Source organism: Ceratotherium simum, chromosome 6 (assembly GCF_057802395.1).
Source record: "Ceratotherium simum simum isolate JZ-2026a chromosome 6, ASM5780239v1, whole genome shotgun sequence".
NCBI lineage: Eukaryota > Metazoa > Chordata > Mammalia > Perissodactyla > Rhinocerotidae > Ceratotherium > Ceratotherium simum.
The window spans coordinates 7,697,685-7,723,818 of NC_141905.1; the positions used below are offsets into that span (position 1 = coordinate 7,697,685).

The window sequence follows — 26,134 nt, forward strand, 5'->3', positions numbered from 1 at the left end:
TAGAATTACATGCCTCTGCAAATATTGGCGAGACATTTACACCTCACTTCTATTTACTCAGCTTTGTAAAAGAGAAGCAGCATCAGGTAATAAAAAAAATAAGTTTTGGCGTTATAGGTTTGCATTTCAACTGAACGTCCAGCTGCCTGTGTGCCTTTGGCCCAGACAGTTTCCTCACTTATGTAGAGAAAATAGGAATACCCATCTCTTTCGTAAGAGAATCTGCGTAAAGAGCCCAGCACAGTGACTGGCACAAGTTAGATTGTCAACATGAGTCACATCTAAATCAGAATCTCTTTTCAAAAAAGTTTTCCTTCTTTTAGTAGGTTTCAGATTCTTAGAGGAACCATCTACAATAGGAACTGGACTGAATGAGTGCCATACCTTATCCCACAACCAGCTTCATCAGGAAGTGCTGTGACAGGGCTTTTCGTTTTTGCTTTTTGTTCTGAATTCAGATCTGCTTTGCTAAGGCATGGAGGCGGAGTATGTTTCAAAGGCTGAAGACAGAGCTGAGGATCAAGGTTCCAAAAATGAAGGCCAGCCCGATGTTGCTCAGCGTGACTTCCCACATGGAGGGCAGCCCCCTGGCCCCACTGCTCTCTGGGAGATGCTAGAAAGGAAGTTTCTGGAATACCAGCAGTTGGCTCACAGGAGCCCGGCTGAACGTCAGAAGAGCCTGTTGAGTCTTCTCCCACTCTTCCTAAAGGTCAGTATTTTTATTTTTGAAACTGTAAGACAATGACTCAGTGTTCTTGGGACACTTCTGGGATGATTGGTAGCTGGAGTTGGTGGTTTTAATATCATCACGAGTGGTCTCTATTCATTGCTTAGAGGAGTGTTGTACTGTTTAATAGAGATGGCAAGCAAGGCTCATTCCCAACTTGAGGAAGGGCTTGGAAAGGATGGACAGTTGACTCTGGAGTAATATTGTCTCTTTAGTTAAAAAAATTATATTGTTGAACCACAATCCCAACTTGTAAGCCAGAGAAGAGACCAGCTCCTTCGGGAGCTAGGAAAGGAATGTGTCCTGAGACATGAGTGCAGGGATGGCTGGTAACTGCAAACACCAGTAAAGTCAGCACTGGGGCCTGGGGGAGCCAGAGCATCAAACTGTGCCAGTGATGTAAATCGAGGTACAGTCACTAAGTAGCACCAGAGCAGTGCTCTTTCCCCCGTCACAGGCGCATGAGAGAAGCCCAGCCTGTCCAGTGGGCTGACACTCTGGCTAGTGGCAGCTGGTGACAGTTGGGTACAAGGGATTTCCTTTGTTGTCTTGGAACAAAGCTCCTGCCAGTGAGGTCTGCCTTATAGTTGGATGTATTGAAGTCTAGTTGTACAGTTGGAAATGCACCTTTTTTTTTTTTTTGGTGAGGTCCGATGCCAATCCTCCTCTCTTTTTGCTGAGGAAGATTGGCCTTGGGCTAACATCCACGCCCATCTTCATCTACTTTATATGGAACGCCACCACAGCATGGCTTGACAAGCAGTGCATTGGTGTGCGCCCGGGATCCGAACCTGAGAACCCAGGGCCGCCAAAACGGAGCAGGTGCACTTAACCGCTGTGCCACCAGGCCAGTCCCCGGAAATGCATCTTTTTATAAGGACTTAGTTTATGCTTGACTATTGATTTTGGGTTATTATTAAAAAAAAAAAGCACAGAGAATATGAGATACTTTTCACATTTGAAACTAGGCTAGGACAGATGGGGGCTTTGGCAGGTTTTTATAGGGAAACCCCTTTGTTAATTCATTTCATCTAACTTATTAACCAGAAATATTTAAAGATTTCCAAAGATGACTCAGAATCTTCTTGGGATCAGATTTATAGGATGCACTGAATACTCAGGCATGTCTTTCTGTAAAAAATTGCCAAGTAACTTACTGTCCATTAATTCATTATTTTCTTACATTGTTTGGACTTGTATACCCATCCATCCCATTTCACAGCTTGGATGGCTGGGGCATAGGGAACATAGTGGAAAAGAGGAACTAGTTTTGGAGAGATGGCTCAGGTTTCTCCTCCCAGTCTCCTTGCCCTGATGATCCCAGCTTCTGAGAGGAAGCTTAGTTTCTCCCAGTTCCCAGATCAGCTTTGCGTTATGGAAGGAAACATATGAGCAGCCCCCTGACCCCCACTGAAATTCACTTGGAATGTGTCCGAGTTCAGGCATTGCTGAGCTTCTGCTCCTGGACTGTTTCTTTCCTACCCGCCTGGGCAGCCCCGGCTCTGATGAAAGGAGGGCTAGATACTTCTTCGCCTCTCTCCAGATTTGAGGGGTCATGCATTTGTTGTACAGGTGTTTATTAAGCTCCTACATTCTGTTCTAGGGCCTTGGGCTGTGAGAGCCAAGAAGACAGATAAAGGCTTTACCCTCATGGAGAGTTCAGTCCCGAGCAGAGGATACTGAATAGCACTCAGCATGTGACTTGTTTGGCTTGCAGGGGTTAAAAATGAATTAGTGGCTGTTTTTCCAAAGTGGAAAGTTTTCATGTGAAAATCAGATTTCCAGTTTCTCTTGAAAATTTTGGTAGATGTAATACTGACAACTGGATGGAGATGGTTAGGGGAACTCCTTTTAGACAGAAGCTGGTCCTGGTCCCTCAGTTTACCCCAGTCCCTACTCCCTGATACCTTTCACCCACCCCATCTAACTCATTTATTTTATCTGACCCTATATGCATTGGAACTTGTGATCACATGGAGAGCAAGCAGGTCCTATTATAACTGCACCTCCGTGTTGGTCCATGTGTCCCAAACCCTGTCCTGGTGATTGGAGGCATAATGGCCTGTAGTTGAGCACATGGGCTTTCGAGTCATACAGAGCAGAGCTCAAGTCCTGGCTCCCTTGCTTATTAGCTGTGCGTCTTTGAGCAAGTTGCTAAACCTTGCTGAACCTCAGTTTCCTCATCTATGAAGTGGAATCAGTAACACTTTGCTGGGAGTTAGGGTGAGATGAGGTGATGATTGTTAAGTCCACAGCACATGGGAAGCAGACATGGTTCCCATTCCCTTCCGCCAGCCTTCACGATACTCACTGCGCATGCACAGTTTGAGGTCCTGTTGCCACGACTCCCCAAACTGCTGACACAATCTGCTATGTTTTGGGTCCCTGGAGCCAGCCTCTGGTGCAGCTTGTAGAGGCAGAATATTATAGGCTTTTTATCATTTTCTTAAAATCTATATTCTTTTACTAAGTCCGACATGTCCACAAACCTGTTGTTCCTATTAGGTTTTGACTAATAAAACCCTGCTGGAGTCAGAGCCCCCAGGCCTCTTAATTAAGAGTTGGTATGGAAAGGAACATGGGAAGGTGGGAGGATTTTTTTTTTCGAATGTAGTGCAGATAAAATCTGAGCTGTAAATGAAGACTGGGGGCATCCATTGGCATACAGGTCCTTGTGAAAGAAATCAAGCTTGTAACCACTCTGTTCTGAATTTTATAACCATAAAACAGTATTCTTCAAGGTCATTTATAAAGAATCCCCTTGGAAATATCAGGACTTAGAAAGTTGTGCCATCTCCTGTGGAATACGGCTGTTATCAAAGCTGTGTGCATGCACTGGTTGTCATGGAAACCACTCCCCCACTGGGCTCTGAGACACCCCCATGCATCTGAGTCCTGGACGACTTTGTTTGGTGGAGCTCAACTCTCTATACCTGGCTCTTTTCACTTTGGACCCAAGGAAAATTAAGATGATTTGGAATATTCTTTGTTTTAAGACAATGCACATAAGAGATTTTGAATTGTCACCCTTCCTTGGAAAGGGCTATGTCCCTGAGTTGTGGGATCTTGCCTAACTGGCCCAGACTTTTTTTTTTTGGGGGGGGAGGCAAAGATTGGCCCTGAGCTAACATCTGTTGCCAATCTTCCTCTTTTCTTCTTTTTTCTCCCCAAAGACGCCAGTACATAGTTGTATATCCTAGTTGTAGGTCCTTCTAGTTCTTGTGTGTTGGGCGCCACCTCAGCGTGTCTTGATGAGCCGTGAGCAGGTCTACGCCCAGGATCCCAACCTGCGCACCCTGGGCTGCCAGAGCGGAACTCGTGAACTTAACTGCTGCACCACCGGGCCGGCACCCGGCCCAGACTCCTTATCAGTCAGAGCCAGCGTGGCAGGGGCGGTCCACGCACACTTAGGGCTTGGGTGAAGGCTGGCAGCGGTGCGTGCGCTGCCTCAGTGCCCTTCATGTGCTTCCGCCTAGTGAGACTTCGGATTTGACAACAGTGGGGTCCTGAGGAGCAGACTCCCTCAGAGCCGCTTCTTTGGCGTCCTCTTCCCGGAGAACTTCACTCCAGCCTCTTCGGCTTTTTCTCACATCTGGTCCTCCACACCCACAGCAGAGGACGGACTTTCCGCTGATCCCTGTCATTGCTTATACGTAAATCTGTGTTAACTTAGGCAGGTGCAAAGATGGGCTTAGTTGGTTCTGTAGTAAATTCCAGCCCCATTGCCTCCGGAGTTGAAGAACAACTGAAACAAACACATGGATAAGGAGAACAGATTAGTGGTTACCAGAGGGGAGAGTGGTGGGACGATGGCAAAAGGGGTAAAGGGGCACATGTGTATGGTGACAGATAAAAAGTAGACTATTGCTGGTGAACACGATGCCATCTATACAGAAACTGATATATAATAATATACACCTGAAATTTATGCAGTGTAATAAGCCAATATGATCTTAATAAAACAATTTAAAAAAAGGAGTGAACCCACTCAACATTTTGGCTTCCGTCTTGGTAACAAGGAAGAGCGTAATGGAGTCTCAGGGCATTGGAATCCCAACAAGGAGCTGCCCTGCGGGGAGGGGGCAGGAGCGAAGTTCTCACCCAGAACTGCAGGCTCTCCTCTTCCACCAGAGGCCATCAGTCCTCTTCATAAGTCAAAGAGCAGTTCTTAGCCAGAGCGAGTGGCCACTTTCACTACTGATAGCTAGTAATATTCACCAAGCTCTAACTAACTAAACCAGGCATTTTGTTTAGTGTTTACCAGTCCTCATAATAACCTTGTGAAGTGGGTGCTATTTTTATTCCAGCTTTATAAATGAGGAAAGAGGTTTAGAGATGTTGCATAACTTGGTGAAGGTCACCCAGTTGTTAGTGCCACGTGGAACTTAACCCTGGCAGTTGACCCCAGGCGTGTGTTGTTAACCACTGGGCTCCCTCAGGGAGTGCTGGGATTTCTTTCCCTATCCCATGACTCACTGGACAGTGGCTTTGCCTGGCTGGCACCTACGTTGCCCTTGGGTACAAAAAGCATGCCACCCCCCACACATGTGACGTTTAGGTAGCTGACTCCAGGATGTCGCAGACAAGGTTGAGGTTTTATTGCATCAACAGGAAGCAGCACAGAGCCAATGACTTCTCAGTGCGCAGAGCAGTGTTTTCAGGAAGGATTCAATTGACTGTTCTTCTTTTCCTGTCAAGAGCCTTGGGCTTTGGTCTTTCTAGGACCCCTCCTATTGTAGGATCTCACACCAAGAGCAGGAGGCATTCCCCTAGCAGGCATGTGTAGATCCTGCTGGCCTCTGGTTGAGTTTGCTTTGGGAGAAAGGGAACCACTTCAGGTCCTCACATTGCATAGAGATATTTGGTAATAACAGACATGGGAAAGCTAGAGCTATTGATGTAGTTGTTGAAGATTGTTCTTAGAATATGTACTTTGAGAGGAAACAGGCAATGAGATAGGGAATCCCCAGAGATTAGTGTAAAATTCCTCACTGTCTGGAACAGACAACCCTGGTGGGGCAGGCAACATGGAAAAAAAAGGAAGATCTGTGGATGTGATAGATTAGAGATGCTGTGAATGGGTTCACACTGCTCTCTTTGAGAGGTGTCATCTATGCCCCCCCTCCCCCGGCCCAAATCTGGATGGGTTTGTGATGGCTTGGCTAATGGAATAGGGCAGAAGTGACATTTCTAGGTCCAGGCCTCAAGAAACTTGCAGCTTCTGCTTCCTGTCACTTGGTGTACTCACTCTTAGAACCTTTCTGCCGTGTTGTGAGGAAGGCCAAGCAGCCCTGAGTAAAAGCCTAAGTGGAACGGAAACAAAGCCCCTGGCTTTGCAGCTGCACCAACCTGCCAGCATGTGAGTGCACCATCTTGCAAGCGAATCTTGTAGCCCCTGTTAGCTACCCCAGCTGGGAGAAGCAGAGAAAAGCTGTCACTGCTGAGCCCTGCCCAAACTGCAGCTCTGTGAGTAAAATAAATGATTGCTGTTATTTTAAGCCACTTAATTTTGGGGTGGTTCGTTATACAGCAATAGATAACCAGAACAGTGGGTAACATGGTGAGGAATCCATTCATTCCCTAGTGTGGAGGGATTGTAACGAACGCTTATTGGTTGTACTTGGAGGTGAGTGTATTTTCGTGTGTGTGTGTGCATGTGCATGTGCATGCACATGTGCATGTACGTAGGTGTGTACAGATACTCGTAGGCTAACTGCCCTGCCAGTGGCTCAGAGTTTATGCTATTGAGTGTGGTCAATCTTTCTCATGAAAACAAAGCATGGACTCAACTGACAATAGAAGAGAGAGATGTAACTTTAAATATAATAACAAGGATGACCAACAATTATTTCCAACTGTGGTGTCCAGAGGGAATGGTGAGCATAAACACCCCTACTTGCCTGTCCGTGACTCTATCCCACTTCAGAATGGGACCTGCAACACGGTTTCTTCCCATCTTGGAGAAATAAGATTTTTGTTGTGTTAGCAAAGTTTTGATGCATCACTGTTTTTTTTTTTTTTAATTTACCAAGAAGAGTCAACAGTGTCACACCAGCCGAGGAAACTCATATAAAGTCTCTGAAATGTTTTGAGCTTACTGAAAGACCAAACCACCAAACTCTGCAGTAATGGAGAAATAGGAATATTGCAGTCATACTTAAAAACCAGCCAGGTTCTCTTTGTCATTCAAAAGCTGGGGTTTTCTCTCATCTTTTCAAGAGCTTTCGTCATTTCTTATTTTCCTTTGGAGACCAGAGCATCATTTTCTTTCTCTTTCTTTCGTGTGAGGGGCAACCACAAGGCATGAGGGTACAACTTAGATAATGTGAGTAAATAAAAGTTTTTAAAAATATTGAGCAATATTCTCCCAGCATGCAAGTCCCAGTTTGGGGAAAAAAATTAGGTCCTTTTGGAAGCTGCCTTAACTCTTTGGTGTCTCCATGGTACCATTAAGTAAATGATTGCCTCTGCATCAAACAGCACCCCAGTGGCCTGAAAGAGTTAATGCAGCTCCAGAACTGCCCACTGTGGTCCCAGGAAGGAGTCTGAGCCTTGGGAGAATCTAGCTGAGTGTACAATTACTGTTCAAATCACAGTGGCCCAATTTGCTTTATTGTAGAGTGCCTCCTGGAGTCCCACTGCTGGAAGACGTTCTAGATGCTTCTGAGTCAACTGCCTGCAAATTGGTCTTTTAGGGGTTTGCCAGTGCAGGGAGGAGGCACAGGAATTTGTTAGGAAGACATCACAGCAGAGTTCTCAGTCCTGGGAAGGGAAATAATCTTACTGCAGAAATTCCCAGCCAAGAGGACTGACTTTTTCTTTCCAGGGATTAAAGTTTCCAGGTGATAGCTGGTTTCCAGGTGGTAGCCATAAATTTCTTAGACGTACAGATGCTACTTGGGTATGTTTACGTATGCATGAAATAATTCAGCTCTTCAACAGTTGCTTAACTGGCTCTCTGGGCTTACCCTCTGCCTCAGCCCCAGTTTCTGTAAAGTGGTAATAATAATAGCAATACCTATCTCAGAAGGTGTTGTGAGGGTTAGGGGAAAAAACGCGTGTAAGCGTGTGGACCAGCATTTGGCAGGAGACCAGCACACAATACATTTGGCCATCATTCTGCATATTGTGGGTTTCCTAATCATGTGTTCACTTATCAAATATTTGTCGAAGGTTTACTATGAGCAATCGTGTTTAACATTCATCTAGCATTTTTGTAGTTTAATAAAGTTCTGATGTACTGCTTTTTTATTCACAAAGGAAAAGGGCAACTCTGTCCCTCTATAGGGTGGAAAATAAAAAAAATATTTCAGATACATACAAAGTTTTTCTCAAAATAAAATAAACACCTGAGTACTCACGACCCATATAAAAGAAATAAAACATGTCAGATAAACTAAAGCCACCTGTGTACACATTCAAGAACTCATTCTCCTTCTGCCCTTCTCCAATGGTAACCCCTGTCCTGAATTATCTTTCCCAGTGTGGGAATATCTGTATACTTGTATAGATGTATATAGTACCCATGGATATATTTTTTACATATATAGAGAGTATACCCATCAGCAATATTACTGTATAATTTGTATATGGTCTCACGAGTTTTTGTAGAATCATACTGTAATATACTTTTGCAACTTACTTTTTCTGTTCAACATTCTATTTCCGGGGTTTATCCGCGTTGATACATGTCACTCTATTTCTTTTTCAGTTCTATACAGTATCCTATAAATATGCCACAAACTATTCGTTCATTGTCCTATTGATGAACAGGAAGTTTTTCCCACTTCTCACAACTACAAATAATGCTGCATGAATGGTATTTCCTGTTCACATCTCCCTGTGCATGTGTCCAGCATTTCTCCAGGGAACGTACCTAGGAGTGGAATAGCGGGGTTGTAGGATCTGTGCCCCTTTAACTTACCGGTTTGGGTTAAATACTTCTTCAAAGAGGTTCTTCCAAGTTATCCTCCATCAGGAAGGCATGAGAGTTTCACACTCCCCCACATTCACCCACAAAGCCTGTTGTCAGGCTTTTCCATTTTACCAACCCGAAAAGTATAAAATATCTCATTGTGGTTTTAATTTGCATTTTCCTGATTATTCGTAATTTGTTATTATTTTATCTTTTGTAAATTACTTGCTATTTCATTTGTGTCTGTTTCTAAAATCAGGTTGTATTTTTCTTATTAATTTGTAGGAGTCTGGGTACTCTTCTTTTGTCATTATATGCATTGTCAATATTTTCTCCCAATCTGTGCCTTGTCTCCTCATTTTGTTATAGCATCTTTTAATATAGAAAAGAGTTTTGCTTTTTAAAAAATATAGTATGTGTAGCCAGGAAACAAATAGGAATGATTTCCCCTTGGAATTTAGATGCCTTTCTCACCTTTTTTAGAAGGAGGATGTCAGCTTAAAAAACACTCTGTCAGGCCTTTGGTCAGAAATATAATTGCATATGAATGGTAAGTGGGGGCCAGCGGATGGCTGTCCAGGAAAACTGCATTTCATAGAGGCCACTACTTGCCAGGAATGTGCACAGCAGCCTACCTCCCTGATGGGAACCTGGGGTGCAGAATTGCCGAGAACTCAAGTCCTGGGCGAAGGGTAATCACTCCACTCTGGCTGTTGGTCTGGAAAGAGCTCTCCTCCTCCTAGGACTAGTAAACTCTGCCTGTGACAGCACAGTAGAACAAAGCGAAAGACTCCAGCGAAAAGCAGACCTATGAACAGAGTTACTACAGAAACAGGAGGAGATTCTGGAAAGGATCTGGCATCCCAAGCAGAATTTTTAGTCGTGACTTCTATGAAATAGTATCCTAAACAATAAGGAAAAAAAATCTGAAGTAAAAGATGACCAGATAGGATAAAATAGAGAAGGGACAGGAAACAAAAAATTTTAAGGAAACTAAAAAAGAGAGCCGGCCCGGTGGCGTACCAGGTAAGTTTGCACGCTCTGCTTCAGCGGCCTGGGGTTCGCAGGTTTGGATCTCGGGGGGGACCGACACACTGCTTGTCAAGCCATGCTGTGGCGGCATCCCATATACAGTAGAGGAAAATGGGCAGGGATGTTAGCCCAGGGCCAATCTTCCTCAGCAAAAAGAGGAGGATTGGCAACAGATGTTAGCTCAGGGCTGATCTTCCTCAAAAAGAAAAAAGAAAAAAGAAATAGGAGATTAAAAACAACAACAAGTGGACTGCGGAAGAATTTCCTAAGCCTGGAACTAAAACCAGAAAACAAAGGAATAGATTGAGAAGTTTCATTTCATATGAATTTCAGATTTCTGTATAGCAAAACCAAACAATATCAAATTAAAAGATAAATAACAAATTCAAAAAAATTGCAATAGTATTACAGACCAAGGGTTAACAATTTTTTTAATAAATAAAGAGTTTTTTTTAAATAAATAAGAAAATAGTGAAAACCCTAATAGAATAATAGGCTAAGAATAAAAACAGGCAATTCGAGAAGCATGAAAAGTAATCATCCACTCTCATAGTCTAGAGACTGCAATCAAGATGAGATATTTTTTCTTCTATAAAGTTTTTCATTTAAGATGAAAAAGCATGGCAATGCTCAGTGTTGGCGTGGGTGTAGAGAAACCGGCCCTCCCCACAGACCCCCTGGAGGCTAATGAGGTAAACTTTTCTGGAGAGTGCATTAGTAATCTGTACCAAAGTACTAAAAAAAAAAAAGCACACCCTTTTAACTTGCAATCCCATTTTTTAGAATTAATCTGAATGAAATAATCGCATGACAAAACTAAGATCTCTGCAGAAGAATTGAGAGGTGTGTAAGAGGAGAATCAATGAGACACAGCAATTGATGGCTAGGAAGGTGAGAGAGATGGAGGTCTAGATAATCACTCTTGGGATTTCCCACAAGGGCAACTGGCACTTAGAGGGGCCATTCACAGAGACAGGTGCAGCAGGTGTAGAGAAGGCAATGGATTCGGGTCTGCCCGTTTGCCATTTCAGGAGCACGGACTCAGGGGAGATGTTGGGCGCCAGTTAGACATGTGGGTCTGGACCTCAGCAGGAAGTTGAAGAATTCAGAGGCATTGCGGTGGGGATGTGATGGAGGCTGTGAGGGTAGGTGGGATGCACCTGGGAAAGCGAGTGGAGCCATTGGTTCGGGCTGGCAAGCACAGCGGAAGGAGACTCTCACGCCTTTCTCTGTAGCTTTGACATCTCTTGATGGAATCCTGTTTGTTGCATGTCAGGCATGGGAGCACTCCGTGGGGATCATCTGCTTTCCCAGTCTCCAAAGGCTGGCAGAAGATGTTTCCAATCAGTTTGCTGAAGAAATACAGAAGGCGCTTCTGGGAAAGCCTGCAGGTAAGAGAAGAGGCGTCATGGAGCACAGTTTATGGAGAGCAAAGCAGCTCTGCAGACCCCTCCCAGGACTCAACTAAGCCCCTCTCTGCTTTCTGGTGGACTTAGAGTAATGCTTCCAAAGAGCCTGGCAGGCCCAGTTCTGCCACTCTTCCCTTGGGAACAAAGGGACAGGCTGGCAGAGGAGGGAAGGGGGAGCTGGGGAACTCTGCTGCTTCTGGGAGGGACACACACACACACACAGACCCACACATGTATATCTACTTAGACACAGACACACATACCCCACACCCAAACACACATGCACACACACACATGCACACAGACACACCACACACACACACACACACACACACACGTCTCTAGGAGGAGTGGTAACATAAAAGGTGCGCTTGAGTGTTCAATGGAGAGCTTGATCCAGAAAAGACAGAGGAAGGGAGAGGCCAAGGCGAAGCGTGTTTTCTGCTGCGGGGTTTCCCGACTGCTTTCTTCCACTCCTGGAGCTGGACGCTGGAGGCCGGGCAGAATTTCATGGTGGCTATGGGGCTGAAGGGCAGGAGGGAATTCCTGGGGGAAGGAAGAGCTTGAGCTCTTGGTGTAGGTTGCAGGAATCCCTGCAATATGAGGGGCTGTACAGGAAGTGGGGTGAAGACTGGATTGTGGGAAGTCCAATAGCTAAGGAGCTTGTTCTTATTGTTGGTAATAGGGAGCCACTGATGGTTGTTGAACAGAGATAGTGGCATAATAAAGGCTATCCTTCAAGGAGATTAACTGGGCAGAGTGTGAAATGTTTGATATAGATTCAGGTGGCACTGGGGGATGGAGGCAGGAGGCAGAAGTCCCCTAAAGATGCTAAGGTGCATCTCGCAGAGAGAGGAGCCTAGTGGAGGGGGAGGTGAGTGAGCAGGCCACTGCACCGCCCTCTGGTGACACTTTCTCCCATTACTGCGCTGTTGCTAGAGCAAGCACGGGCAGCAGCCGGGCAGCTGCTACGGTGGAAGGGAGATGCGGACCAGGATGGCTACCTGCTCCTGAAGTCGGTGTATGTGCTTACGGGGACAGATTCGGTAAGTTCCAGGCCCAATCGCCTCAGCTGGGTGCTCCTCATCTGTGCGCACAGGGATGTCCCAGCACAGGGTGGTGGCACATCTCAAGAGTGTCTTTCTTTCCATGAAACTGATTTCTCATTTTTCCTCCCCTAGTCCCCTTGTGAAATAGAACATGGACTTTAGAGTCTGAAATTCAGGTTCAAATCCTACCTATTCAGTTGATAGGCCGTACGTAACCTTGGGCAAATTGTTTCACCTCTCTGTGACTCTGTTGTGTTGCTAATTTTAGAATTGGGGATATAATGCTTTAGTTCTAGCGTTAGTGTGGGGATTAACACCTGCTGATGTGTATGAACTACTTCCTGAGTGTCAGGGCAAGGCTAGCTGTGTCCCATGCATTGGGTCAATTCATAATGAATCCTCCCCAAACCCTATGAGTCAGATTATGGTGATGCGGTGTTAGTGATGAGAAATCAAGTTCAGCCACGTTGTGTAACTGCAGTCTGTCTGACCCCAGAGCCCGAGGTCTGAGCCATTGCTCTCTATTGCCTCCTGTTAAACTCAGTGTGAAGGAGCCACGTCTGCAGGCACCTGTCCCGTGTCTATCCAGAGACGATGCTCGAATGAAGCTGGCTGCTCTTTCTGCCCTTCCCAGCTGTGCCCCATCCTGGCTGTGGTCATGTCCTCCCAGCGTGAAGCTGGGGGCCTGGTGCTTCCTCCTCAAGTGGTTTGCTGATGGCTGGTGTCCCCTCAGGCAGAAACAGTCCCCAGCAGCTGTGGCCGTTAGCAGAAATGGCCAGAGGCCCTGTGCAGGGCAGGCCCAGAGACTCACTTGTCTAGCGAGAGGGCCCACTGTATGCCGGGCCTGGCGCTCAGCACTGGGAACAGCAGGGGACCAGAGCAGGCGTCAGCCACCCTCAGTCGCACCGTGAACAGAGACATCACCCGGGCATTTGGAGAACGAGTGTGGAGGTGTGAGAGGAGCACCAGTGTGCACTTGTTAACTGGGGGGAGGACCACCTGACTTTTCCTCTGCGAGAACTGCCTGGACCCCGTCATCACAGTGACCTGAAGCACAGCAGCGAAAATTCTGCCCCTAGAGCAGGGCTGTTTTCAGTCTGGGTGGTAAAAAAATTAACCTAAAGCCTTGTTTTCTGCTGCGAGCAGCCAGCCCCCAAAGCAGGGAGAGAAACAAGCGGTTGACCTTCAGCAGAGCCAGTGCAGCACGGAGGACAGGGAGCGCAGCCCGGAGCGGCTCACGGCAGACCAAATGTCAGGGAAAGGGGTGGGCGTTACTGGCAGCGGAAGCTTTTGGGGGAAGAGTAGGACCGATGGCCTGCGTTACACTCCTGATTCTGGCCCAGGCTCTACATTCTTCTTTTCTCTTTCTCTAATTTATCCACCGTGCCTGGCAGATTAGTCAGTTGGGTGGGAAATTGCATGGACAACGTACTGTAGATTAACCCCACATGCGCTCAAGTGTGCACACACACGTGCAGAGGCTGCAGCCACAGTAGCCGGGGGAGCTGCAGGCAGAGCCCCTGGAAGAAAGGCCCCTGGAAGCCCCACGCTCAGGCTGGTCCCCTCTCTGCTGACTTTCTGTCTTCTCCCTTCTGTCTGGCAGCCCTGGTTGTTGGTCTTCGCCTAGAGGGCCATTTTGGTCTTGGTAAGGTCTCAGATCAGGACGAGGGGGAAGGAAAGGCCTGATCAGGTCCTTAATTCAGTTGTTTGCATTTGTTGTCAACCATCCTCTCCTGACTGAGTTTCCAGCTTCCTAAACCTACCAAACCAGCGGGTGATTGCCTAGGAAAGACCTTGTTTTCTGCTCTGCACCAGACCCTCTCTTCTTTCTTCCTCTCCTTCGTATCATCTATCTTATAAAAGATACATTTATCAAGCACATAGTCTACACTTTATATAAACTTCACCTTCCCAGCCACTCTAGGTGGTTCCTATGATCGTCTCTGTTCTTACCTGAGAAAGTGTTGCCCAGAGACGGGAAGTGACTAACCTACGTTTGGGGCTAAAATGGCCACACGGGCCGACCGCGCCCTCTGGGTCTGGAGCTGCGCTGGTCACGTCTGCTCTTCCTTGCAGGAGACGCTGGGCAGAGTTGCTGAATCTGGGCTCCCAGCCCTGCTCCTACAGTGCCTCTACCTCTTCTTTGTCTTTCCTCTGGAAGAGGAGGAGCTTTTTGACAGTGATCTTCAAGTTCAGAGGATGTTTGTGCAGGTGAGTGAGAGGAGGGGCTGGACCTCCTTGGGCGAGACCACCCTTGGCTTCTGGGAGAGGCTTTCGTTTTTCTCAGCCTAGTTCCAAAGCTCATCTATTCTGCTAGAGGGCCCAGCTCACCGCTCTGCCCCACGCTCCGCAAATGCTGGGAATCCTGTGCATTTGGAAAATGGAGTTTCTTCTTCTCTCTCTACTCAGTGTATCCTGTATCAGTATTCCCTTGTTCTCTCCCAGAAAGGTGTGCTCCCCCTCCTCCGCTGGGCCCCGCCAGCTCCTTCTCCTCCAGTCTGCGTTCCTGGGTCCTGCTGGCCCTCCCCAGCATCTAGAACCTCCTGTCTCTGGCCCCTTCCTCTCTGAGAACAAGCATGCTAACTCACTTGCATAACTGTAGCCAGCGGTGTCTGAGTTCTTGCTGTGTACCCACCCTCATGCCATGGCCTCCCATCTGTCAACTCCATGAGCCCTTCCCTCCATTCCCAGATGTGCGTAGAGTATTGTCATCCTGATTCTATACAGACTAAGGTACGGTGAGTAACCATGAGGCCAGGGTCACAGAGGCAGTGCGTGAGGGGCTGGGGTTGGAACCCTGGGAATCTGGTTCCCAAGTCCACTCACAGTCAGGCTTTTAACCACTCTGTGATGTCACCTCCTTCCCTCTGCTCAGAAGCCATCAAATGCCATTTCCTTTTGTCATTCCCCATCTTTCTCGTCCTCTCTAACTCCCAGCAGAGGCTTTTCACGTAACATCTCACCTCCTCCCCTGTCCCCTTCTTGACAGTTTCTGCTTTCTCAGCTTCTGGGATGCTGCATTCTCCAGAAAACTTCTCCTGCCTCTCTCTGACCTTGGCGGGCGGAGGGAGGGTGAGGAGGACTGAGTGTCTTACTCATCTTTGCGTGTCCAGTGCCTCGAGCAGCATCTCACACAGAGCAGGTACTTAGGACCACTTGGGAGTTTCCAAACGCGGCTGTCCATGAATGTGGGCATTCACATTCACATCCATTTTAGAGTAATTCTCAAGCCAGAAGCATTATTACCAGAGGGTATCTCACGAGTTCTGGTGGATTCCGCTTATGGTGGGTTATCCCCTAAGCTACATTTGTTGCAAACTTACGCATCATTTGCCCATATATAAATCATATTCTAAGTGGTGGCCAGGACACAGGACTGGGCACCTTAGCAAATCTTTACCGTGTGACTTTTACATGCCCTGCAGGGAACTAGTGCAGCTGCGTCTTCACAGTCCTTTCCACGTATGGACAGAATGTGAGCCATGGTGATAGACCATGTCTACGTCCCTCAAGGGTTTTCCTTATTTCATTCTACAAAAATGTATGGAGCTCCTTCTGTGTGCGGCTCTATGCCAGACTGAAGGTTCCCACATAGTACCCTCACTTGTGAAGGTGACAGACGTGGGGAAGCCAAACGGGGGAAACAATCACATGAATAAATGAGCAGTGCCCAATTCTTTAAGTGCTATGAACGAAAAGTCAAAAGTGTGCTGGGAAGTGAGGACAAGGGGACCTGATTTACAGTAGAGAATAAAGGGAGGCTGTTCTGAGGAAATGGCATTGCACCAGGAGCTGAAGTTGGGGGTGGAGGTGCAAAGGGAGAAAGATGGGCGAGGAGCAGAAATGGTGGTCCAAACTGAGGGTCACATGGCCACACCCCCTTGCAGGGGAGGCCAGGAAATGGGATCTGTGGCCCAGCTCCATGGCTGCCCGGCGTAGACTCGATCACTGTGCTAGAAGGGGCTAACGGATCCAGATGGAAGGAGCTTTCCATATTTGCCGACCTGGAAGATGGTCCAGTTAGACTACCGAGAACCAAACAGAGAGCGCATGCGATCACGTGAGAGACGAGCCAGGGCTAGTCCATGCAGAACTCTGTGAGCCACACTAGGGCATCCGGTTTTCATCCCAAGTGGGTAAGAAGGTATTGGAAGTTCCTCTGGTAGACACAGGGAGACGGGATTGTCAGGGACAATGGCCCCAGTGAGCAGGATGGCACTCATGGTGTTACGGGGAAGTAGAGTTTGAGTGCCAACCAGGGACTCAGGAACACATCTCTCTTTTTGGGTGGTACTGGGTTCTGTTAATTCTGTACTTTAATTGTTGATGGCATTTTTTTGTATTTCTAAGTAAAAAGACACTTGTCTTAATCACTTCTTTGTTACTGTGGAAAGGATAACAACTGCTTACATAGGATTATGAGCTCACACTTTAGTCCCAAGCCCTGTCACCCTTTTCCAGGTGGCACCGGTGACTGTGCTGGTCTGGGGCAGAGGGCAGCCACACACAACCCCATCCTTTGCACTGAGACGTGCCCATCAGCGCTCTGGAAAACAAATCCATCACAGGAAGGACACTTCCAACCAGAGTCTTCTGGGTTTTTTTTCCCCAGATGTTGCTCAACATTTGCAGCGAGTCTCAGGGGCTGGAGGGACTTCTCTTGGGAAATGAGCTCCAGTCTCTCGTGATCGCCACGACCTGTCTTCGGGAGCACACCTGCCGCATTTGGAAGGAGCCCACCTTCTGCGTGCTGAGGGCAATCTCCAGGGCCCAGAACCTCAGCACCATCCAGTACCTGCAGGGTATGACCCCAGGACCAGGAGTGGGCTGTGGGCCCCCTTTCTACAACGGGACCCTGGGAGGCTCTTGTAGCATCAGCATAAATTTCTGGGACCAAAAAAGAGATCAACAAATGGGATTTTCACTGATGCCCAGCTACGCCCAGATGGCCCTACATTGCTTGGGTCCATTCATGAAAATGCTTTTATTGTTCATTTTGATGCTTCTTTGGAGGAGGGAGGGAAAGGGGAACTCATTTACTGCACACACACTGTCAAACAGACACTGTGCTGGGTCCATTTGTGTGTTATCTCTGTGTTTCTTTGAGATGGATATTAATGCCAGTTTGCAACAAAGAAAAGAGAACCTGAGTGGTGGAAGAATTTGCCAAGGCCCCCAAGTAGCGAAGAAGAGAATCAAGTTTCAAACCTGGAGATGCCCGATTCTAGTGCCTTAGGTTCTGCTCTGGGCATCATGTGTGGGGGTTAAGGCCACAGACTCTGGAACCAGATAGCCAGGCTGTGGACTCCAGCTCTGCCCTCGTAGCTGAGTGAGCCCAGACAATTAACAGCCTGGGTGCCTTGGTTCTTTTGTCTGTAAAATGGGGATTATAATCCCACTGATCTCATTGGATTGCTGTGATGCTTCAATGAGTTGATGTATTTGAAGTGCTCAGATAGCACCTGGCACACAGGGGATGCCCCATAGGTGTCAGCGTCACAGCATCATTACTTGGGTGTGGTCAAAGGCGAGACACTGAGGGAACCAATTCCGTTAGCAGTACCGGGGGCCTCGCTGAGCATTGTCTGCCTCCCCAGGACCCAGATAAAGCTGGGAAGCATGGACATTTCTGTGGCTCACAGAATGTCAAGGAAATGTCTTGGCTTTCTCTCAGCTGCTGGCCCATCACAGGTAGGGAGGGCAGCTCTCCAAAGCTAACTCCAAGGGGAACATTGTGATGAAGGTTGGCCTGAGCTGACCTCCCCCCGACCCGTGCGACATTTTCGAAGCTCCACCAGCTGAAGTGCCTCTTGGGAGCACAACTGTCCATCCCTTGGGTTAACTCCACAGTGTGAGATGTTTTGGGGAGAGGTGGGGGTCTGAGCTGCCAGTGTGACCTGCTTGTCTACAAACACCTGTCCTGTGACCTGTCTTCTTTCTGGGGCCTCCTATAATAGGACATCAGCTGGTGAGAGCCGGGGAAGGTCCGCCAACCCACCCTCTTACTGTAACTGAGCCCTGGGAGGAAACAGCTCCAGTTTAGGGATTCAAACTCCCGGTGAGGCCAGGTCCTGGTGGGCAGTAATGGTCCACGGCTGAGCTGGGCCTGAAGTGCTCAGCAACCCGGGCACCCCCCCAGCCCAACAGGCTAGAGTCAGAGACCCCTGAGAGAAGGCTGCATGCCTTAGTGGTGGGGGTCTCTCACTGTGGTCGTTATTCTCAGCTGCCCAAGAGGACAACTGGGAAAGAAAAATTCTACCTCACTGTGGAGGCTGCTGCCTGGGGCACTGTGCCCAGGACCCCCTTAGAGGAATGGGTAGTTTCCATGGTGTGTAAGGGGAGGAGAAGGTCAGGAAGTTAGGGCTGGCCTGGTGGTTACCTGCCAAGCCACAGCTCTTGGGGCCGCCCTGCCCAACATGCAGACTTTGGGGCGCTTTCAAAGCCTCGCAGCGGAGTACTGAGCATGCGTTATTTCAAGTTCTGGTAGGCACTTTTCCTGGTCCACTGATCTGGCTTTCCTGGCACTCAGAAGAGGCTTCTCCCAATGAAAGAGCCCTAAAAACAGAGATCCCTCAAAATGCAAATCCAATAACATCTCTTTCCTGACTCCCATCTTCCCTGGCATCTCACGGCTCTGGGGTCACCAGCAAGCTCCACAGCCGGGCCCTGCACGAGCCGGCACTGCCTCCCTCCCCCTTCCTCGTGGCCCACGCTTCTGTGCTCCAAACCCCCGATTCTTTAGTAGCTGAAACTCACCACGTTTTTGCCCCTCACCTTCTCACACACTCGTATTCCCTTCCCTGCATTTTTTCATCAGGCTAATTTCTGTTCGGCTCCAGCACTGCTTCCTCATGGAGGCCTCGGGTCTTGTGTCTTGCGTCTTGTTACCTATGGACCTGGACCCTCCCGCCTGCTGGGAATCAGGAGTGAAGGGCTAACTGGCTTCTTCCCATTTTGCTTGCTCTCCATCTGGGCCTGCAGGGCATGGCAACTAGGGTGGCACTTCCCATGGGGGAGCCTTCTTCTTGATCCAAGAGGCAGCAGAAAAATGTGCTAGACCAGTTCTCATTCATGTCTTGATACACAGTTTAAAAGTGGGTGGGGAGGTAATGATCGTGGCAGAAAAGCTATCACCTCTGAACTCAACAGGGGCGTGTTTTCCTCCTGCAGCCATGGACTGTGTCAAGATCTCCCTCCAGAACCTCTCCAGGCTTGCAGACACCCTCCCCGCCCCCGAGGTGAGCGAGGCTGTGAGCCTCGTCTTGGGCTTTGTGAAGGACTCCTACCCGCTCTCCTCGGCTCTGCTCCTGGAGTTTGAGAATGGGGAGGGCTACCCTCTGCTACTCAAAGTGTTACTTCGGTAAGTGGCTGTGCATGGTCGGGGAGAAAATGTCAAAGCCTAGGTCCTCAGAATCACTTGGGGTGCTTTGGGATGGATATTGAGTCTTCTCAGAATGTCTTCTGAAACACAAATCTCCATAGAGCATGACCAGAGAGACCTTTACTGCAAAAGTAATTCAACGTGCAGCTGGGTTTGGGAACCACTTCCTTTGAGAACCACTGGGCGATAATAGTTTTCCCAAGTCCATTGGGTGGTACGTACCCCATGCACGCCTACCGGCCTGACAGCTACCTGTCAGAACCCGCACCTCTGTGTTGGAGGGCTCTCTGTGACTGCTGTAAGCGGCCCTGCCTGTTGCTTGGGAGCTGATAGTGCTGAAGAATCAACAACCCCCAGGAGCAGCCCTTGGCCAATGACTGGCAGGAGCTGATGGATAAATACCCAGCAAAGTTGCCCCTTGGGCGGGATAGCTCTCCCCTACCTCCCAGAGTCCCCGGAAGGATTGAACTCCAGTCACCCCATGAGACACTTGCTCGACAATGCTCTCGTACTGGCTTCCTTCCCTTCCCTCTCAGGGGGCCTCTCCCCCACTGGTATTTTTGGGATCAACTCCCGAATAAACTACTCTCTCTCAAATCCCTGTCCCATGGGAAACCCAAACAAAGATACCGTGCAGCTGGCTCTGGACTAATTTTCTCCACTCTGATGCCATGTCATCTTCAAGTTGGGCCTACAGATTGGATAAGCCAAGTGACGGAAATCAAAGAAATTCCCTGATGGTCAAAACTCTTCCACTGATCTTAGGGAAGCTGCTTAAGGGCAAGGCCATCTATTTCTTCGGGCTTTGCTCTGTGAATATGAGAAGCACTTCTCCTCTATGGGGTGTAGCTTACCACTGTGCTTCGTGGACTTCACTACGGATAAGGCTTCCAGTCTAGAGGGGGTGACTTGGATGAGGGGGCTGAAGTCTCTCAGTCCAGAGTCTCCAAAAGGATGTGATTAAATGACAACACTCTGAGGGCCTTCCTCCAATGGGACACTAAGAATATATGTCCCTATGGGGATGCCACCTTTTACATTAGTCTGGACCATGACCAACTGGCTACTGCTACCCCAGAGGTCTGTGTCATAGTAGTTCCTGAACATTCCTTTGGTTAAACGACTGGTTGGTTTTCCCCAGAATTCCTGTGGAAGGCAGGAGGAGGAGATGAGACTGTTCCAGGAAGTGTCAGGAAGGACCCATCTCAGCTTGTTGGTTTTCCTTTTTGCCTGAACTGAAGTCTTTATGCTGGCACTTTTACTCTTGACATGGCAGAGCTGGGGTAAGACCTGAGAGACCCTCCTCCATGAGAAGAGCAAGGAACACACCTACATATAAGGAGCTAAAACGAAAAGCAATACTCAACCTTGAGATAAGCATAAGGAAGTCTAATAAAGACCGATTATTTCCCACAATGTTTATCTTGTTGCTCTTTTGAAATATTAAATCTCTCATTTTGGAGGTGCCTCTGGTCTGCTGGTGCCCAAAGCACATGTCTTTTGGGGGGTCCAGCTGTGGAAGCTGGCCTTCCTGTGAGCGGATGCTGTAGCTCTGCACAGGTTGCCCTGTATTCTGATTGCACATCCTTACATCTAAGGCTGACAGTGGCAAACAGAGTGACTTTTATCCAGGACACTCCCCTTGCCTTTTGGTGCTGGGTTGGTGGAGGCCTCCCGGGTCTTCCTCAGCACTGTGATCTGCATTACCTCTGCATCCCTGTAAGGAGCACCATGAGCAAATGTGGCTGTTCCGTCCAAGAAGTCCAGGGAGCTGGCCTCATCTGTCCCCACAGGTATGACGGGCTGACCCAGAACGAAGTGGACCCCCACCTGGAGGAGCTCATCGGGCTGGTGGTGTGGCTGACAAGCTGTGGGAGGTCAGAGCTGAAGGTGTTTGATAGCGTCACTTACCCTCAGCTGGAAGGCTTCAAGTTCCATCACGAGTCTTCTGGTGGGTCATCTGTGTCTCCTGGTGCCAGGCAGCTGTCGGCACTGTGCAGGCCCTTCCCTGATTCTTTGTGCAGAAACAAACACTTGGCACCTGTCAGTGAAACAGTAGGGTCTGATTCTGTCATGCCTTTGGGGAGATTACCTATGGGATCTAAAATCTCTCCTTTACAGATTTTTCCAGATGTCTTGGGTGGGACTTAGAGGAAATATTTTCTTGCTAAAGATGGAGCCTCTTATCTCCACCCCCCACGTCTGGTGTGACTGACTTTGTAACATTTGCTTATATAACAGGGACTGATGGCCCTGAAACAGCCACCCAGATTCAGAGTCAATGCCTCCTTAGTTCTTTGAGATATTAATTGATTGATTGATTGATCCACTCAATCAACACGCACTGATGCTTTCTGTGCAGCAGCCACTCTGCCCTGTGCTGGGCACCAACTTGAAAAGGCCAGGTGTCTGCTCCCTAAAAATTCTCTGTAGAGACCATCACACATACACTGAACCATAAACTGCTCAATAACTGGCTGATAAACAGGCACAGCGGTGACACCAGGCGAGAGGATGAGCTCTGTCAGGAAACCCTACACAGAGGGCCCCATTCAGGTGAGGTTTCAAGGCTAAGTGTGGGTTGTCCAGGTAGAAAGGAAGAGGAAAAAATTTAAAGCCAGAAAGTGCAACCTGGGGAAAGAAATGGTGACCAGGCACATCTGGGTGCGTCTGGGAAAAAGGGCACTGAGACCTGTGCAGACCAGAGGGCAGAGGCTGCAGAGCTGTGGGGCCAGTTTAGGAAGAGCCATTGGATGTGACTCCAGCAGACACAGGGGAGCGTCTGGATGAGAGAGGAGCTTCATGACTGTCTCTGCTGTCCAAGGTAGAGAGGGCTAGAGACAGGGAGTTCTCTGATGAAGTGAGTAAGGCTTAACCTTCCAGCCGGAGAGATAGGATGGGGTGGCTTCGGAAGGTGTCTGTATTTAACAGCTTGTCTAGAAATGCAACTGACTTTGCTTAGTAATCTTGAACATCATTTGATTTTAATTGATTGAAACAAATCCTCCAGCCTAGCGCTGCCCACTGGAAATATAATCCGAGCCACACTACATAATTTTAAATGCTCTAGTAAGCGTATTTAAAAAATTAAGAAGAGGCAGATTAAATTATTTTTAGTAATATATTTTAGTTAACCCAATATATCCAAAATATTACCATCTCAACATGTGGTCCTACAAAAAACTGTTAATGACATTTTTTTACATTCTTTTCTTTGTGTTACATCTTGGAAATCTGGTGTGTATTTTTACATTCATGGAACATCTCATGTCAGAGTAGTCACATTTCGAATGCTCCATTAGCCACCATGTCTTGGACAATGCAGCTCTAGCTTACTCACACCGTGGGCAGCTGGCCCTTCTGGACTTCTGATAGACATTTACCCACCAGAGGTAGAAAATAGAAACTTTTGTGGCCAGCCTGGTGGCGCAAGTGGTTAAGTGCATAAGCTCTGCTGTGGCGGCCCAGGGTTCGCCGGTTCGGATCCCGGGCACGCACGGAGGCACCGCTTGGCAAGCCGTGCTGTGGCGGCGTCCCATATAGAGTGGAGGAAGATGGACATGGATGTTAGCCCAGGGCCAGTCTTCCTCAGCAAAAAGAGGAGGATTGGCAGATGTTAGTTCAGGGCCGATCTTCCTCACACACACAAAAAAAGAAAATAGAAACTTCCAATGATATTTCCTAACGATAATGCCAGCATGTATTTCTAGGCATAAACAGGAGAAATGACTTGCAGGATTATTCCTTTTTACATCTTCAGGGGTGACTGTGAAGAATCTTCAGGCCTTCCAAGTCCTGCAGAATGTTTTCCACAAAGCCAGTGATGCCGTCCTTTGCATGAAAGTCCTGTCGGCCATCAGAACCATGTGGACCTGGAATGCTCGCAACTTCTTCCTGCTGGAGTGGACGCTGCAGCCCATCTCGCAGTTTGTGGAGATTGTGCCACTCAAGCCAGCCCCGGTGCAGAGGCACTTCTTCCAGCTGCTGGAGGCCCTGGTGTTCGAGCTGCATTACGTGCCCCATGAGATCCTACGAAAGGTGCAGTGCCTGATCAAGGAGAGCCCCGAGCCACCGTGTACCCTTGTGGCTCTGCAGAGTGTCCTCAGAATTGCCGGCGTGGACCCACTCTTCACCGACATCTTCCGGGACTCGGGGCTCCTGGGCCTGCTGCTGGCCCAGCTGCGGAAGAGGGCCAAGATCCTGAGGAAGTCAGGTGCTGTCCAGGAGTGCCGGGAGTGGGGAAGGGAGCAGGCTGGGGGTCAGTGTTAACTGGGCCTAGTCTGCATGCCTGCCCATCACCCATCAACATATCAGAGAAAGTGAGCGTGCCCATGTTGCCGGTGCCATGAAAGTCAGAGAGGGTGCCCCCAGGGGCACATGGCATCACAGAGCAGGCAGCCTCCCCATTTTCTGTCACTGGCCTGATCTTCCCCATGAAGAGGTGAGAGGGGTGGGTGTAACTTTAAACAGCCTCATGGGGCTAACTCAGGCCCAATGAATCCTCAGCTGTCAGATATCTCCTGCACTAGATATTGTCTGAGTATGTAGATGGGGAGACAGCAGGGGGAAGCACAGGTCCTCAGTCATGCAGAAGGGAAAGGGTGCTCAGAGAGGCCTGGGGCTCCAGGGAGCAGGAATCCCGGCTCTGATACTTATGAGCTGAGTGGTCCTGAGCAAGTTACTTAACCTTTATGAGCCTCTTTCCTCCTCTGTTAAATGGGTGTAATAATATCTACATCATAGGGATGCTGTGAGGATTAAATGTGGGCATATCTGAACAGGACCCATGGCTACACCTGGTACATAGTAGGTACTCAGGAAATGTTAGTCATCTTATCCCTATGGGCTCTGTACTACTGCATGGAAGACAGAGATGACACTCATGGAGGAGCTCATGTGCCTTCAGGAGGCCAGGAAGGACCCATGCCTCCCTGGGAGTGTTTGCAAACAGGCTGAGGACTGAGGATGAGGAGCTCCCATCTTTGCGTGTCTGGGCCTCTGGCCCAGGCTTTGGGGAGGATCTTGTTTTGTGCTTCCTCCTATCACCCTTTGAACAGTCCTTCGTTTAATGTTTCTGTATTATCTTAGCTGTGTATAGCTTTTCAGCAGCCTGACATTGAATTTGCTTTTAAACCCAATCCTAGACCTATGATTATTCCTAGGAGAATTTGACCTGTTTTGTGAGCTGACGTATCCAGTCTTACTTTGTGCTTTCTATTGTTAAATGTCTCCTGGTGAATAAACTCTACTTTTAGTCAGTCATTCATTCTCCAAATATATATTGAGCTTCCCGTCTGTGTCAGACACTTTTCCGGCACTGGGATTCATTGGTGAACACACAGGCCTGGTTTGCCCTTGTGGATCTGATGGAGACGTCTATCTACACTAGAATCTCTCAAGCATCTCCATGCCTCGGGCATGAGCTGGCAGTTCTCCCTCCCAGACATGAATGGAAAACTATAGTGTCCAAAGGAAAGTCAAGAAGGCGGGGCTTTGGACTTTGCGTGTAGAGTAGCAGTTCTAAAGAGTGGTCTTCAGATCAGCCCCCCCAGCACCACCTGGGAACTTGTTAGAAGTGCAAATGATAGCACCCCACCCAAGACCCCCTAAGTCCCTAGGGATGGGGCCCGGCTTCTGGATGTTTACAACAAGCCTTCCAGGGGATTTTCATGCCCTCGATTTGGAGAACCACTGCTATAAGGGCTGGTAGGGTTGCCTCTTATGAATTGGGATGCATACTCCCTTATAATGGAAGCATTATATTCACATTTACTTAAGAGGATAGAAAACTAAGAGAATCAGAGATTTTGGGTTATACCAAGTGTACTTAAAAATTTTTTTCATTGCTCTTTAAATATGGCAGGAAATAAGGAGTCCAATCCTGGAGTTCAGGATCCGGAAAGAGAACTGACCTGTGTGATGCTGAGAACCGTGGTCACGCTTCTGAAAGGCTCAGTGAGGAATGCAGGTAAGGACGGTATCAAATTCACCTTGTCACTGCTTGGTAAAACGTTAACTGTTTCCTGATGATTTGTATCAGTGTTCAAAGATTGTGTCCAAGGAATAACCAGCACCAACACTGCAGCTAATGTCCATTTGCTGGTTGATGTCCAGTGACCATCAGTAAATTAGTAGACACCTCAGTTGACATGTTTTACTTTTAAGGTTGCTAAATAAAAATGAGAATCAAAGAGATATCCTAAATTGGTGAGACCACAGAGCCCTCCTACGAGTAAAATCTATTTATATCCTGCTGTACAAACTCTAGATGCTTTCTTTAAAGATCTAATTTCTAAAATACAGGCAAAAAAATGTAGCCATTTTTAAGAGACATAATTCGATGTGCTTCCAGCCTGTGATGGATTTAGTACCTCCATCCATTCAAAAAATTTTTAGGTTCCTAAGATCATGTGGCTTCCACATTTAAAAAAATATGTGTATAAAATATATATGCATGTATATTATACTATGAAGCAGATGCATCAACAGAGTGACATCAGTGGGTTTGGTGATTTGGGACATCTTTATCTGAGGCCCTCACAGATCAACTATAGCAAATGTGCATGATTATTTCGTTATGGCAGAGGGTCTCTGATGTTCGACCATAAAAGTTCCCTGGAG

General features: G+C 48.0%; 1 protein-coding gene across 1 annotated transcript in view; it reads left to right on the plus strand.

Annotated features, from left to right (window-relative positions):
- Positions 1-469: 469 nt before the first annotated feature.
- Positions 470-26,134, plus strand: part of WDFY4 (WDFY family member 4) — a 276,540-nt gene continuing 250,875 nt past the window's right edge. The window contains exons 1-9 of the mRNA XM_004432449.3: positions 470-709; positions 10,951-11,065; positions 12,023-12,129; positions 14,209-14,343; positions 16,745-16,934; positions 19,303-19,492; positions 21,307-21,464; positions 23,274-23,726; positions 25,377-25,481. Coding sequence (XP_004432506.2) covers positions 476-709; positions 10,951-11,065; positions 12,023-12,129; positions 14,209-14,343; positions 16,745-16,934; positions 19,303-19,492; positions 21,307-21,464; positions 23,274-23,726; positions 25,377-25,481 — 1,687 coding nt within the window. The 5' untranslated portion in view covers positions 470-475. The remainder of the gene's footprint in view (positions 710-10,950; positions 11,066-12,022; positions 12,130-14,208; positions 14,344-16,744; positions 16,935-19,302; positions 19,493-21,306; positions 21,465-23,273; positions 23,727-25,376; positions 25,482-26,134) is intronic.